The sequence below is a fragment of the Haemorhous mexicanus genome, chromosome 9 (assembly GCF_027477595.1).
Source record: "Haemorhous mexicanus isolate bHaeMex1 chromosome 9, bHaeMex1.pri, whole genome shotgun sequence".
Taxonomy (NCBI): domain Eukaryota; kingdom Metazoa; phylum Chordata; class Aves; order Passeriformes; family Fringillidae; genus Haemorhous; species Haemorhous mexicanus.
Window position 1 is genome coordinate 26,976,483 of NC_082349.1, and position 14,875 is coordinate 26,991,357.

Genomic DNA, 14,875 nt, shown 5'->3' on the forward strand with positions numbered 1-14,875 from the left:
GACCCTTCTCCTATAACTTCATATGGCAGATTCCTGAGCCCTTGAAGGTCCCGGGAAGGCAGAGAGGCAACATGGAAGAACCTGTTGTCCTTCCAGACTGAAGAACTTCAAGATGAATGAGAGGACATTTTTGCATATAATTCTTTTCTTTGCTCAAAATATGCCACTGGAGCAGCAAATCCACGAGGTAAGCAGTTCTAGTCAAAAACCAAGGAAATCACATCTCACATGGTGCTTTGCTGTGTTGCTGCATAAGGTGTTTGCGGCTTTCCTGGCAGTGGGAGGTGGGTGGTGTTTGCAGCCCCTATGCTGGCCTGAATAATGTACCACTTCAAGGACTTGCTCAAAACCAACATCTCTAGATTTGGGTCTGCTTTGAGCCCAGTTTAGAAAAAGGCAAAAAACTCAGGCAGCCTGGCTCCCCATCACTGTCCACGGGGGCATCATCACCCATGGCTCTTTCCAAACAAGCAAAAAAGAGAAGGGTGAAATAATATTTTCCTGTAGATCAGCCTAAAGAGACTTCTTCTTCAGGTGGATCAGAAGGTAAAAGTGTTTAATTAAAGTAGCCAGGTCTTTTTACAATGTGACTCCCTAAGGTGAGACTTGATTGGTCTCAAAGTGGAAACATCTCATATTATGACTATGAATAGCACACTCTGGAGAACTATATCTATAAACAATGGTTACAGAAAGAGAGATAATAATTGTTTGAATTCTTTCATCTAAGTTTTCCACAGCTTCTACACAGCTTCCCAGGATTTTCCAGGGAGAACCATGTCTCTCTCTCTTCAGAGGATATATAATTACTACAGACAGATCCTTGCTGGAGGTGTACCCAGACCCACACACAGGGGAAAACGAGCTCTATCCCAAGGAAACCCTTCTCCCCAGTAAACACTAAACTCCAAAACAACCTAGACATGTGCCAGCACGAGGGCAACTGAGTCTTGGTGCTGATTTGGGTTCCCCTTTGCCCTCCCTGCCTGAGAGGAGGGGGAGGAAGGGCGCGAGGGTGCGTGCATACCTGCCAGGGTGGCGCGGGTGGTGGGACCGGTGTGGCGCGGCACCAGGAGCTCGTGGTAGTGCTCCCCGGCCAGGGTGCTGTAGACCACCCTGTAGCTGTGTGCCTCAGCCTCGCTGTTGTCCCAGGCAAGCTCGAGGCTGGCGGGGGTCCGCAAGCCCACCCGCAGGTTCTTGGGGGCGTCGATCTCTGCGCGACACAAGGGAGAGAGGCGCGGTGTCACCGCGGGGAACGCACCCCGCAGCCCTGCCACAGCAAGGGGGGGGAAAGCCAGGAGATCCCTCCTCCCCTGAGCATGTCCTGGCAGGAAGGGCTGGAACATTTGCTCTCACCTCCTGCTCAGCACAGGCTGTGAGATGCCACCCAGGAAGGTGACACAAATGCTGGCAGCATCCTCGGTAAGTTGGTTTGGCAGATAATTCTGTGTTATTTCAAAAAGAAATAACATATATATATTCCCCCATATTAGAGTAAAAGAAACTGAGGCACTGTGAGTAAGAGGAGAAGGGCTCTGTAGTGACCATGCATTGGCCTGAACTGCTCTTAGAAGAAAACCTTGAGCATCTTTACAGGCTCATTCATACTCAGACACTGCCCAAAGGGTTTGTTTTTTGGTGCTGCTTAGGCTGTGTCCTGAATCTGCTCTGGTTTGCACAATAAACCCCTGCAGTGAGCAGCAGCTGGGGCTGGGCACCCATGGGCAGTGGGTAATGGTGATGGATCTGAGTTTGGGGGGTGCTTTTACGTTGCCTTTTAGAAATAAAGCGAGGAAGGCCAACGCAGCAAATCAGTTGGGGTAAGCATCCCATCTGAAATATTTATCTATAGAGATATGTACACACACAATTCACGTCCCACAGTTACTACAGCAGGAGCCTCGTATCCAGCAGTAACGTACATGACAATTTATATACCATAAACCAGCATGGAAATACACGCTCTGACTCCTCCTTTATGGCACGCTAAATTACATCCCTTAGCTATCTTCAGGCTTAACATTAATTAAAGTTTTACTGACCAGTTAGGGTGCACAGAGAAGATATAAAATAAGATAACCACGTTTCTGGGTGTGCTGGTTTCAGCAGCTTGACTGCTGATTCTTTGGTCAAGGCACCTGCCTTGGCTCTTGATGCTGAGTGGGAGCGAGTGTCCCTGTGAACTCAGACCTGTGCTGAGCATTTTGGTGCTTTTGAGAATTCTGCATTGAGCTGTGGGTGCTCTTAAGGACATAAACTGCTGAGTTCCAGAGTTCTAAGCTGTGGGTCTGAATGGCACTGGAGCTGGTGGGGAAGTGTGTCCCAGGCAGCCTCAGCCTTCATGCTGCAGCAAGACATGGACAAGATGGGGTTGGCTTGGGGTTTATCATCTAAATATGGGGGTTGAGTCCATCCATGCCTCATCACTGGCATCTGGGATCACCTGGACTGCCCTGGAGACTATGTGAGCATCTCTGTGGGGCAGAGGGCATAAACAGGACCTTTTGCACTGGAGGTTTAGTGGCCAAACAGCCACTAGCAGCAGGGGGGCAGAGGGCAGTTGTAGGGTGTGTATTTTAGGGTGAGCTGAATCATTTGCTCTGCCTTGCTCTGTGACGGGATGCAAGGCCCCTGCATTCAGGTGTCACCATTTACCACCTGCATCTTAACCACCGTGTTTTCATCCCGCTTCTTCCTCTTAGCACATCAAACCCCAGCCCACTTGTGCCAGGAGAAAAAGAGGCATCACTAAACCCCAGATGCAAAAACCCCTCCGGTTTTCCTCCTTGCTGCAGGACAGCCCATCTGCAGCTGGCAGCAAGCCAGAGGCTCAAAAATTCACGATCAAAAATTCAGTTCTCGCCCAAAAATGCAGTTCTCCCAGCAAGGCCAGCTAGCTACCTGTGGTGAACTGGGCGAAGGCTGGCTGGCTCTCGTTGGCACCCCGGAGGGCGCTGACGGCGAGGTGGTAGCGGGCGCCAGGGCGCAGGGCCTGCAGGGAGTACTGGCTGAGGGGGGGCTGCAGGCGGAAGGTGGTCCTGCCGCCCTCCCCGTCCGCCAGCCCGTACTTCAGCAGGATGGCGTCCACCTTGGCGCGCGGCGGGCTCCACTCCACGAAGGCCACCGTGTCCGAGACGTCCCGCACCAGGATCTGCGTCGGGCCGTCGATGACTGCGGAGGAGTGGGGGGGAAACAGGCACCTGTTATTTCGTCAATGACTGCGGAGGAGCGGGGGGGAAACAGGCACCTGAGGGTTGGATGGGGAAAGGGGGAAGGTCTGGGGACGCCAAGATTCAGGGATGCTTCAGGCTGGCATTCAAAGCGGCTGACATTGGTATTTGGGGACAAGGGAGAGAGGTGGCACAGGCAAGAGGCATGACCGTGACCCCAAGATACTTAGGGGGTTTGGTCCTCATGGTTTCCCAGTCCCTGGTCCCTTGTTCCCAGTCCCTTTCTGCAGACACCAGAGCAGGACCCAGCAGCTCTCTCATTGACACTCATTACAGCTATAATGCAACTCATGCCTTTCTCTTGAGCTGGTTGTCAACAATAATTCCTCTTTGGCTTTTTCAGGTGGTATTTCCCAGGATATAAAACTCTCGTATCTAACTGCAACACATGTTCTTTGCTCTTAGATAGCTGCTTGTACTTTTGCATTGAAAAAACACGTAATTTTCCTTTGTGCACAGCTCTTCAAACTATCCAAACAACTTTTATTGATGTTCTTCTATGCAATTTACTCTTTTCTGATCCTTTCCATCACTGGCAAAATTTATCAGCAACAGTATTATGTCTTTTCAAAGGTGTTGACAATGTGTTAAATAACATGCGGCCAAAGACAAGATCCAAGTGTGGAGAACTGAGGAATGTCTCTAGAAATGTTCCTGCTTTGGTGCCAGCTCCTGGTTTGTCCTTAAACTGAGGAATAAAAGCTGTTGGTGTCTTGGCAATGGGAAGAGAGGAGAAAATGCAACTGCTCTGGTGAATCTTCATAACTAGCTGGGTGTGGGGCTATGGTTGGTGTCCAAAAAACCTTTCAGATAAATGGTTTTTAGAAAAATTCATACCAGGGATCTACTGGGAGACCTTTTTGGACATTTCAGCTTACTTTTTTTTTTTTTTTTTTTCCAGAAATTTGGGCCCTTCCTTCCTCCACACCCCACAACACTCAGCCTTTGGACATCCTGGGCTCAAGCCTGGCTGATGGATGCTTTGAGTCCAGCAGGACTTAACCGATGGATGGATGGATGGATGGAGCCAAGCCTTGCCATCACTCCTGTGCCATGGCAGTGCTCATGCATGAAGCCTGCTGGGCAGCCTGTGTTATCACTTAGATGATCACAAGGTGGGTGAAAAAGCCCACTCTGGTTCTGTAATTCAGACTATACCATATATACATATACCTAATATAATGACAATATATAATAAGGGTCTACTGAATGCTGCACCTGGAAGTTCTTGGGGACAAGCATGTGGGCAGGGATGGGAAGCACTGGGAGGGGAGTTAGAAAAGGACATGGAGGAATTTGGAGTAGTGAGGTGAGGTCTGGGGGCAAAACAGCACAGCTGGGAGTCCCAGTGTTCAGGTAGGAGCTGGCTGTCCAGCTTGGCCAGGACCAGGTCATGCATACCCTCAATCTCCAACTGCTTCATGCTGTCCAGCCATCCAGGTGATTCACATTTACTTAGCTGTGTGGCATAAAACCATGCCTTTGCTGCCTGATCCTGGCATGAGATGTTGAGGAAGAGCAAGGGTGGTGGGGATGAAGCTCTGGGGGTGCTGCAGAGGAAGGCAGACATGCCAGCACAGGGATGCCTCCATGGAGCGCAGATCTTGGAGCCCTCTGCTCCACCTGCACTCCCTGCAAAGGTCAGCCCTTGAGTTTGAAGTACCAGATTCTATTTTCGCTGACTTCCCATGGAAAGGAAGTTTCTGGCTTGACCAGGAGATGTCTCTATTAAGCCACGTTGAGCTGAACATGGAGGCAAAGCAGGAGGAGAGGACTGTGCTGGGGAAGATCAGCCCTGCAACAAACTGCTGCGGTGGAGGGACCCTCCCTTCACTCTCACCACTGCCTCAATTAGCAGCACCTCATTACAACCCTCCGGCAGCTATTTAAGTGCTGTTTCCTCTTGGAACAGCTCAGGTGGAGCTAGCAGACGTCTGCCTGGCTTTCAAGGCAGACTGGACCAGATCTGGTGTGAAGAGACTCCTCTCCCCTGTGAGCTCTGCCCATCACTGCATCTCCTTCAGCAAGAGGACCCAGATGAATTTTCTCTGGTCTAGAGGATGGACCAGTGAGTGGGCAAACAAATTGGTTAGGAAGGGACATGCTGCTGCTCCTGGCTCCTGGCCCTGCTGCCTGATTTGCCTGAATTGGTGGGACTTGAGGGCATTTAGTGGCACAAAAGTGTGTGGGAGTTTTAATCCTTTATGTATGAGTAAGTAATAAATTTGTAGATATATTTTTTGAGGGCATCCAGCCTCCAAAAAGTGAGATTATCAGAGAAGAATAATTTATCCAGATATACAATAAAAGCAGAACTGAGTCTTCACTCCCAGCCCCATTAACCTCTCCACAGTTTCTGCACTTGTGACACTTCAGGAGAGAGAGGGACAAAACAATGCACGAAGAAGCTGTGGCTGCAATGCTGGCTGCAAGCTTCATCCCTGCCCGTGGGACTTTATTTTTGGGACCAAGCCCTGGGCACTGCTGTGCTGCCCCCAGGTGAGGCTCACTCACGGGTTGAGACGCTGTCAGAGGTTGGAGGGCTTCTGGCTTGTTCCTTCAGGGCCACCACGGTGACAGTGTACTCCTCCCCTGGCTTCAGCCCCGTCTGGTTGAAGGTGGTGACGGTGCTGGGGAGCTGGGCGATCACACCACCCTCGTTGTTCTGTCAGGGAATGAAACAAGCATTAACCCTCCCCCACCAGCTGGTGTTTTGGGGGGGACTGATGCACAAACAGGAGGTGCCCCCCATGTTGCATCCTTCCTCAGATCATGTGGTCACCTTGGCACACCCCACCATGGAGGGAGAAAGATGGGATGAAGTCACCCACCAAGTATGGAGTGCTTGTGGTGTTGGGCTGCAAAAAACTCCCCATCCCTCCTCCCTCCCCAGCTTCTGTATATTTGTGCCTCTGCTGTTCAGAAAGAGGAAAGATGATTAAACCAAAGCCTTGGCTAGGCTTGTTTTCCCTGCTCTTCAGGTGCCAGGAGCCTTTTGTTGTTGATGTATAGGTATGAAGCTGTGAGGTCTTTATTTTGCTGTCACCTGCTTTTTAGTCATCTTTAGTACACTCATTTATGCCTTGTGGTTTTGCCCTGAAAAACTGTGAGGCTCTAAACAACTGCACATGTCACCTTTCCTGCCAGTGCCTGGACAAAGGATCGTTTTCTTGCTGCTGTCTTCACTAATAACATGCTAAACAAATCTTTGCATATAACTCTCAATTCATATTCATCCCTTTTCTCATTAAACAGGAAACCTTCCATTTTAGCCATCAGTTGCCATTTTACCTTTCCTAATTTTCTTTGCTAAATCTGTCTTCTCTTTGTCTTTTTCCCACCCTATCCCCAGTGCAGGCAGCAGATGGGCAATCCTGCCTGACCCAGCTTTTGCGGGGGTGAGAGCATCACAGAGACCATGGAAGGAGAGTGGAAAGCTCTGCAGGAAGCTGCAAGCATCCTCGTTGGGCTGCTGAGGACCAAATTAGCACTTCCTCACCCAGTTTTGGGAAGACAGGGAGATCAGTTTTCCTCTCAGAGGCTGTGATGCTGCAGTCATAACTCTGTTGTTTTTAGCCTTTGGGAATGCGTTTTGGTTTTGTTTGAGGCGTGGCAATGTTTTGGCATGTACCCAAGCAAGCACTGCTTGCAGGGAAATAAAGGACACAGCACCCTCTGCCTAATTTTAGGGGAAAAGGCAATGATGGAGACTCAAGAGAGGCCAATTTTGGCAGCTGATGGGCAGGAGCATGACTGTGACTCTATGTCTCAACTCATGGATTTGAGAACTTTAAAGACCAGTGAGCTGCATCCCTTACCTACCCAAGACCCTGCATCCAGGAACAGCCATCATTTTGCATCTTATTTACCTTTAAATCCCAAAATGTTCCCATGTATTTTTAAGTTTAAGCTTAAAAACAGAAAAAAAAAAAAACCCCAATGATTTGCATTCATTTGCTTCAGGGGGATGCTGTTCAGCTTAATTCCTGAGTAATAGTGAAATGTTTGAAAGAGCTATTTTTTCTACCAAAAAAATATTGACATTCCTATATTTTTCAGCTTTAATCCTGAATGATCACCTGATGGTGACAGCAAATTATCCCAGGGTCTATACCTGCATTACATGAGCTTCAACTTCTGACACAATTTGCATGTGGATGTAGCCAACATCACATCAATAATCTCCCAGCAACTCTTTGGAAATGAGAGAATTGAGTTATTTAAGGCAATTGGGCCCTTGCTTTGTGCTGTGCAATGATACTTCATAGTTAAGAGTTATTAAAACTTTGGGACCAAATTCTGCAGTTCTCCACTGCCCAGAGCTGCCTTTGATTCCAGTGCAGGTTTTGTACAAGTGAAAACACCATAATTGAGCCCTTAATCAGCATTTCTTTTACTTCTGGTGCTTGAATTCTCCTATAAAGAGGCTCCATGTACAATTGAAGCTATACTTATGGCTAAATGGTGTAGAAATTATGAATATAGACTAAATACTCGATGTACAATTTTTGTTGCTGTGCACAGAAAATATGGGGTATTTAGGGCAACATTTTTATCCTTTCATCTTTTCTGGCACGGTTTCTACCTGCTCGTCACTGCGATTAAAATTCCATGGCAGGAATGAACTGTGCATGTGACTCGGGGGGGCTGAAGGTTCTTGTCTGAGAGCCAGCAGCTGCTCACTTTGATCCAGGCTGCTTTGGGGAGTTTAGTGTAGAGAGCAGGGCAAGGAGGAGGAGGAGGAGATGAGGAAAAGAGTCATTGCAAAAGAGATGGAAAGCTAAAAGAGGGTGTGAAAACAAGAGTGAGGCTGGAAGGTTTTTCCCCCCATTTTTTGGGGGGGATATTTCTTTGAGGACACACATGTCTTGACACAAAAACTAAGGGGGAAGTGCAGGCTGGCAATCTGGGGAGTCTGGTATGCAGCACAGAAATGGCAAAGACAGGCTGGGTGTTTTGGGAAGGGGGTGATTGGAAGCTGATTGAGGGTGCACCCTGCAGTGCCAGGGGTGTGGCAGCAGTACCTTGGGGATAAAGCTGATCTCCCAGCCGTCCAAGGGGAAGGAGAAGGGCTCCCACTGCACCTCTGCTGTTGTCTCTGTGATGGTCTTGAACTTCAGCCCCTGTGGTGTGGCGAGGTCTGCAAGGGAACAGGGGGTGGTGAGCAGAGCGGGGTGGGTGTGCACATGCTGTACCCACCCTGCTCCCCGTGGGTATTTTGTTATCTGGGCAACAGAAACAGGGAAACTTTTGGTGTCTGTTAGCAAAATTCCTTTTTCCCTGCTCCACGTGGGTTGGAGGGAAAAGAGGGAAATGCCTGGACCTATGGACACCGAAACATCATCCCACTGCACTCTGGTGTGAACAGAGTGAATGCTGGGGTTGCAAAGGGGGGTCTGGATAGTTTCTGTTTTCCCCTGCCCTCTGTATCCTTAGTCTCCAAGAAACCTCTCTGGAGGCTGGCATTACAGCTTGATACTCCTGTTCTCCTCTGTGCATCACGGTCCTGGTCAGGAGTGTGTTTCTCCTGATGCACAGCAGCATCCCCTCTTGCTGCACCATCACCCACATCATGGGGAATCACCTGTTCAGGAGGGGGAGGAGAACCTGAGACTTCCGTGTTATATTGTAGTATTTTCTCTGAGGAAAAAAATGTAACCTTTTGGGCCACATTCTGGGGGCTTCAACCAAACTCTGGAAGCTTTTTCTTCTTTTTAGACATCCAGGTTTTCATCCAAACTGAGTCTTTCTGAAGAGGGTGGACACATTTCCTCCTTTCCTATATCCCTGTACTGATACAATTTATTTTTCTTTTCTTTTTTCCCTTCTTTTTGAAGGCTCAAGTTTCTGCTGCTAGAAGGTTTTTTATGTAAAAAGTGAGCGAGCTTGAGCATCCCCTCAGGATCCATGGGCAGCAAGCAACAAGGGCAGTAGGATACTTACTGGTCATCACCCTGGAGGTAACAGGGATGCTGAAGACATCACTGATGACTGCATAGATGCTGACATTGTAGGCAACACCTGGCTCCAGATCCGTGATGCTGATGCTGCTCCAGTCCCCAGGCACCCTCTGCTGGAGCTGGGTGCCCCCTGGCACGGCGGGCTGGTAGGACACCATGTACTCAGTCGCGGCCCCGGGGCTGTCCCAGGCCAGCTCGATGGAGCTGTCGCTGATCGCCGTCACCCGCAGGTTCTCAGGGGGAGACACTGGTGGGAAGGACAGAGGTATGGAGAGTGTCAGGGTGTGTGTGGCTGATTCTTCCACTCCTGTGGGAGGCTGTGTAGGTCTGCTGGTGGGCCACAGGCACGGGCTGGGTGTTATGGGCTAGCTGTGGTTATCTGAACAGCTAAAACAAGGTAAAGGCTCAGGAGAACCCGATGCACTAAGGGTTTAGCCCCCATGTTAGGATGTGTTGGCATTATAAAATTAGAGAGTTTGGGGAAAATTGTAAAAGATAGGTTTTAGAGATAGTAGAATTGTGATTAGAGTCAAGCAGTAGCTATAAAATTGGTTAGTGGAAAAATTAGGTAAGAAGTAGAAAAGTAAGGATAAATAGAACAATGGTTTGTATGTTAATGTTTGTTTAGAATAATTTTTAAGTTGTAGGAAAGTATATTTAGTAAGATAACAGGAAGTTTTAGGCTTAATAATGGAGTTTCATGTATTGTGTTTTAAGGCTTACAAGCAGGTATTATATTCTAAAAAACCAAGCACTGTTTTAACCAAAGGTACGTGTGCTTACAGTGGCTGGATAGAACTACTGTCAATATGCTTTTGCTTTGTGTGGTTGGTCAAAAAACTTTTAAAGTAAGCTGTAACATTAAGTTCTTTGTCTGCTGCCTGGGATGTGAGCTGATGGCATCTTCCCATTGTCATAACCATACATTGAGGCTGATGCTGGAAAATAAACCAGGTCAAGACACGTCCCTAGCAGTCTCATCCCATTCCTGATTTGTACATAGCCCCTGGCTGGCAATAGGATGAACCTCACCAGCTTTTTGCTCACCTCCCAGACTTTTGTCCATGGTGTCTTTGGGGACAGGGATAACGGGGGGGGGGGGGGGTTCAGTGTGTCCTAAGTGATGCGGTCTGCAGGTATGGAGCTGATGCTGGAAAATAAACCAGGTCAAGACACATCCCTCGCAGTCTCATCCCATTCCTGATTTGTACATAGCCCTGGCTGGCTGGGATGAACCTCACCAGCTTTTTGCTCACCTCCCAGACTTTTGTCCATGGTGTCTTTGGGGACAGGGATAGGGGGCGGGTTCGTCCTACGTGATGCTCTCTGCCAGGTATGGATTTCTCCCAGGTCCTATGGGACTCTGGCTACTTTGAAATCCTTGCTTTTGCAACCCTTAAGTCTGGCTCAAGTCCTCACACACCCCTTCCTCTACCTGCCAAGCAGTCCTGCCCGCCGTAGCCTCCCTCGCAGACGCAGAGCCCATCGCGGCAGACGCCGTGGCCGCCGCAGCCGCCGGGGCAGTGCGGCCGGGCGCAGTCCTCGCCGGCGGAGCCCTCCTGGCACACGCAGGTGCCGTTCACGCAGCGGCCCCGGCCCGAGCAGTCGCGGGGGCAGCGCAGCTGGGAGCAGTCGTCGCCGGTGAAACCCTCCTCGCACACGCACTCGCCGTCCACGCAGAGCCCGCGGGAGCCGCAGCCGGCGGGGCAGCGCAGCTGGGAGCAGTCCTCGCCCCCGTAGTCGCTGTCGCAGATGCACTGTCCCTCCAGGCACACGCCGCGGCTGGAGCAGCCGCCGGGGCAGCGCGGCTCCGAGCAGTTGCTGCCCGCCCAGCCCTCCATGCACACGCAGCTGCACGACTCCAGGCTGAAATTCCCGTGGCCGCTGCACTGCGGGATGTAATCCAGCTGCCCTGCAAGGATGCGGGACCGAGAGTCAGGAGCCAGCTGGTGGGAGGTGGGAGAAGGGCAGGTTTGGTCTCGGGTCAGCCCTCGGAAGGGCTGGAGAAGAGCGGCAGGTGTGGGCGAGAGGGGTAGTTCTCCGTCTGAGCATGCCCAGCTCTGGCAAACTGGTGGCTTTAGGGAAGAATTGGTGGGGTTTGGGTGGATCTTTACCTAGGGAGCAGTGACCCCCGTAATTTATGGGTGCCATCAGCCTTGTGGTGGTGCAGGTGCTCCCTCTGGTTTCTCTCCAGCTCAGCAGTCAGTTGATAGGAACTTCCCTAGACCTCTTACTGGAAAAAGCCTTCCCTGGCCAAACCCTCTGCACCAGCCATGACTCCTCTGGTCTGACATCTACCCACTTCTCCTTTTTACAGCTGAGAGATCCCCAGCTGCTTTCTGTCTCTCCTCTACGAAGCAGGTCTGTACCCAAAGGCATCATCCTCATCGCTATCCTGGAGAACCTGATTAGGACAGAACTGCTGGCTTTGGGCACACTGAAGTTGTGGAAAAGAAGGGCTCAGTGGCCAGCACCTCTAATGCCCCCTCTTTACCTGGCAGCCTTGCACAGGATGCTCTAGGGTGAGGAGGGATGAGGGGGATGAAGGCAGCAGTCACTGACACTGCTAATGCTCCCCTGTTTTGCCCTGAAACAGAGCCATTGCTCCAAGCCAAGGGTTTATCCCAGGCAGGCTAACTTTTCCTGGCTGATTTGTACTGCTTTTCCTCACGTGAACCAAGGAATAACAGAAACCCTTTCTGTGCCTCTTCCAAACCATGGGAAACCTTTGCACCCCACAGACCCCCAAGGCTCAGGACTCTGTCCCCAGCTAAATCTTCCATCCTAGCTGACCTTTCCAAGCAGCTCTTCCAGTGGGGGGATGTAGCAGATGCACATGTAAAAGCAGCTCAGTTACATGCTGTGCCAGACAGGCACATTTGGGTTACTTTGCAGGACAATTCCCATCCAAAGTGCAAATACTGGGAATGCCAGTCAGGATCTCTTCAGATCTCAGCCTCTAGCTGAGTTATCAAAAGATGAGAGAGTATGCTTGTAAGTGTGCTGGAGAAAAGAGGCTTTCCTCAGGGAAATTGCCTTGGGTGGTGGGGTAGGGATCCTGATTCCTTTGCAGTGCAGTGAATTGAAAGCAACTCTGGTAAAAATAAATGAAATTATTCCAGTTTTAGCTCGGCACATCTGTGATGGGAGGGGGGACTACACCAAGCAATGAATATTTAATGGGACTATCTATGCATGTTGCAAGTAACCCAAATAGGCCCATCAGAGTTTCAAATTAATTCCTTTAAAACAGGTTTTTCCTACAGCATTTCCTACGTGATTTTAACCCTCACTTTGCACAGACTGGTGTTTCCTGTTTTGTCTTAGTTATTAATGCAGCTGGTGGATGTGGCATTGGGAGGGATTGGGCTGAAGCCATGGCTGGGAACACATTGACTTCCACTGGCCACATGATAGATGCCACCCCAAGCCACCCTGCTGTGTGTCCACCCTTGTTTCTCCCTCCCTGACCAGCACACCTTTGGTGGAACTCTTGACCTGAGGAGTGATTGCACCCATTTCATTTTAATGTGTCCTACACACAGAGATGTTGGGGTACCACTGGAAAAACCAAACTAATAGCTGCAAAACTTTAAAATGAAAAATGCAGTGAGTATTGGGGGTAAAAGAGTTTGTTTCAATTTCTCTTCCTTTCTGTTGCTGTTCTTGGTGTGAAAAGCAGTTTTCCCCCCAAAAAGGTGCCCTGTGTGTTTCTCCTTGCTTAGTGTTTTCTTCCCTGCAAGGAGCCCTGGTGTGCTGAAGCCATGAGCATGGCTGGGCTGCATTTGGGATGGATGCCCTTTGGGACAGCCCCTCTTCCTCGAGACAAGGAGAACTATCAGTATGGAAATGCAGCTGCCAGCCCAAACCTTCTGACCCATCTCATTTCAGCTGAGTGCTGCTTTCCTGACCCTGGGGGACAGCTGAGGCGGAACAAGGGGCTGCCTTTAATGAAGTAACCCTCATGGGACCTCTTGGGGGTCTCCACAAAAGCATATCTTTTTATTCAGATGGAGTATCATGTTGATGGTTTTGTGCCCTTTTTTTTAGGTTTTGTTTGTTTATTTCTTTTTTTAATTATTATTATTTTTTAATCCTTTTTTTTTTTTTTTTTTTTTTTAACTCAGCTTTTCAGATGTGTTCACTCCCCCTGCAGAGAAGATGAAGAGGCTTATTGCCAGCTCCCATGGGGCTGCCTTCAGCCCAGGGACAGCTCAGGAGAGCAGCAGCTACATCTCTGCTCCCTGTCCCACAAGCAGTGGCAAATGTCTAAGAGTGTTGGGAGGACTGCAGAGTTGGGAGATCCCCCTGCTCACCCTTAACCAGCTGTAATTTCATCCCTAAAGGGGATTCAGCTCTTTCTCCATTACAGAGTTTTCACGCGAGTGTGGCCTGGGCACTCAAGTGACCAAAGCCCTCCCAGGGCTTTTCCTGGCTTAGAGGACTCAAGCTAAGTTTTTTTCACTAAAGACACAGCCCATGGTGGGTAAACATTGGTTTTCCTCTGTTACACTGTGAGTGGCACCACCAGGTTTTGCATTAGTTCTCCTGCCTCTTGCTCAAGCCCTCAGCCCCCAGCAAGAGCTAACAGGATGGTGTTACTACCTGTGGCTGCATTTTCTTGGCAGCAATTGGAGGTGCATTGGTCCCGGAGGATGGAGACCTCCCTCTCCAGCATCTCAATCCTGCTCAGCAGCTCCTGCAGGGATGGGAGGGAGGTGGAGCACTTGCAGGCCTGCTTGGGCATGTTTATCCTGTGGGTGAAGGTGACCTGGCTCTCGCTGTTGGAGGTCTGCTCCGTGTACTCTGCCAGCCGGTCGTCTTCTGAACTCACCTCCTCGCCCGAAGACTTGAACATGGACGAGCAGCAGCTGTCCAGGGGGATGTTGATGTTGTAGATGTGGTGGAAGACCATGGGCTGCTCTTTGATGGGTGGGCTGCAGTTGGTGAGGCCAGCTGCCTCATCCACGGCTGTCCTCTCGGCCGGCTCTGTTGTCATCTCCAGGCGGCACTCAAACGGCTTGAGGACAGTGCCCAGCAGAAGCAAGTTGAAGCTGATGACTACACTCCTCAGGATCGTGTTTTCACCATCAGTCCCCATTTTCCTGGGAGAAGGAAGAGCCTTCCAAGCTAGTCTTGGTCAGCCAAGAGTAGGGAGGACCTGGGAACACAGAAGCAAAAGAGCGTGGTTGGTGTTAGCCTTGGAACTATGCTCAGCACAGAGAGGCAAATCCTTCTTGGCAGTTATGTAACACATGTGGGGCCAGCTCCACACACATGCAGTCCTGCTGGCTTTGGTGTGTAGGGACACAGTTTGGGGTGATTGGGAGTGGGGCTGGGCTGAGCCTCATCCCTAACTGGCTACAGCTGTGAGCAGCAGGTGAGCAGCACTGAGCAATGAGACCTGGAGTGCCCAGGGGCACTGAGCAACCACCGAAGGGAACAGAGGGCACACAGGTGCAATGTGTGAGCATGAAGGGATAAAAGGTTGGGCTAAAGAACCAGAGAAGCAGACCCTTGCAGCCTTCTGAAGTGGTGTGGTGATAGTCTGTATGGGTTGAAGCTTTCTAATGTTGTATGGTGTTAATCTGTGTGTTGTGGCTGTCCCAACTGTGACATTGGTGGAGCCTAAATCAACCCTGACTGAAACCCATGGCTGGTGGGAACACCTTGTCATAGCCCTTG

The 14,875-nt window shown here is 50.1% G+C and overlaps 1 protein-coding gene and 1 long non-coding RNA gene across 6 annotated transcripts in view; one reads left to right on the forward strand and one right to left on the reverse strand.

The window, feature by feature from the left end:
- Positions 1 to 10,367, forward strand: part of LOC132331293 (uncharacterized) — a 39,958-nt gene extending 29,591 nt beyond the window's left edge. For 4 of the 5 annotated variants that reach the window (XR_009487539.1, XR_009487541.1, XR_009487542.1 and 1 more), the window contains 4 exons: positions 30 to 187; positions 3,804 to 3,981; positions 4,132 to 4,345; positions 9,068 to 10,367. This is a non-coding gene — a long non-coding RNA (uncharacterized LOC132331293). The remainder of the gene's footprint in view (positions 1 to 29; positions 188 to 3,803; positions 3,982 to 4,131; positions 4,346 to 9,067) is intronic. The other variant, XR_009487540.1, reaches the window with a different exon arrangement.
- Positions 1 to 14,349, reverse strand: part of TNR (tenascin R) — a 33,342-nt gene extending 18,993 nt beyond the window's left edge. The window contains exons 1-7 of the mRNA XM_059854603.1: positions 13,796 to 14,349; positions 10,626 to 11,102; positions 9,174 to 9,437; positions 8,255 to 8,370; positions 5,745 to 5,895; positions 2,902 to 3,171; positions 1,028 to 1,213 (exon numbers count right to left, since the gene is read on the reverse strand). Of these exons, the coding sequence (XP_059710586.1) occupies positions 1,028 to 1,213; positions 2,902 to 3,171; positions 5,745 to 5,895; positions 8,255 to 8,370; positions 9,174 to 9,437; positions 10,626 to 11,102; positions 13,796 to 14,291 (1,960 nt within the window). The 5' untranslated portion in view covers positions 14,292 to 14,349. The remainder of the gene's footprint in view (positions 1 to 1,027; positions 1,214 to 2,901; positions 3,172 to 5,744; positions 5,896 to 8,254; positions 8,371 to 9,173; positions 9,438 to 10,625; positions 11,103 to 13,795) is intronic.
- Positions 14,350 to 14,875: the final 526 nt, after the last annotated feature.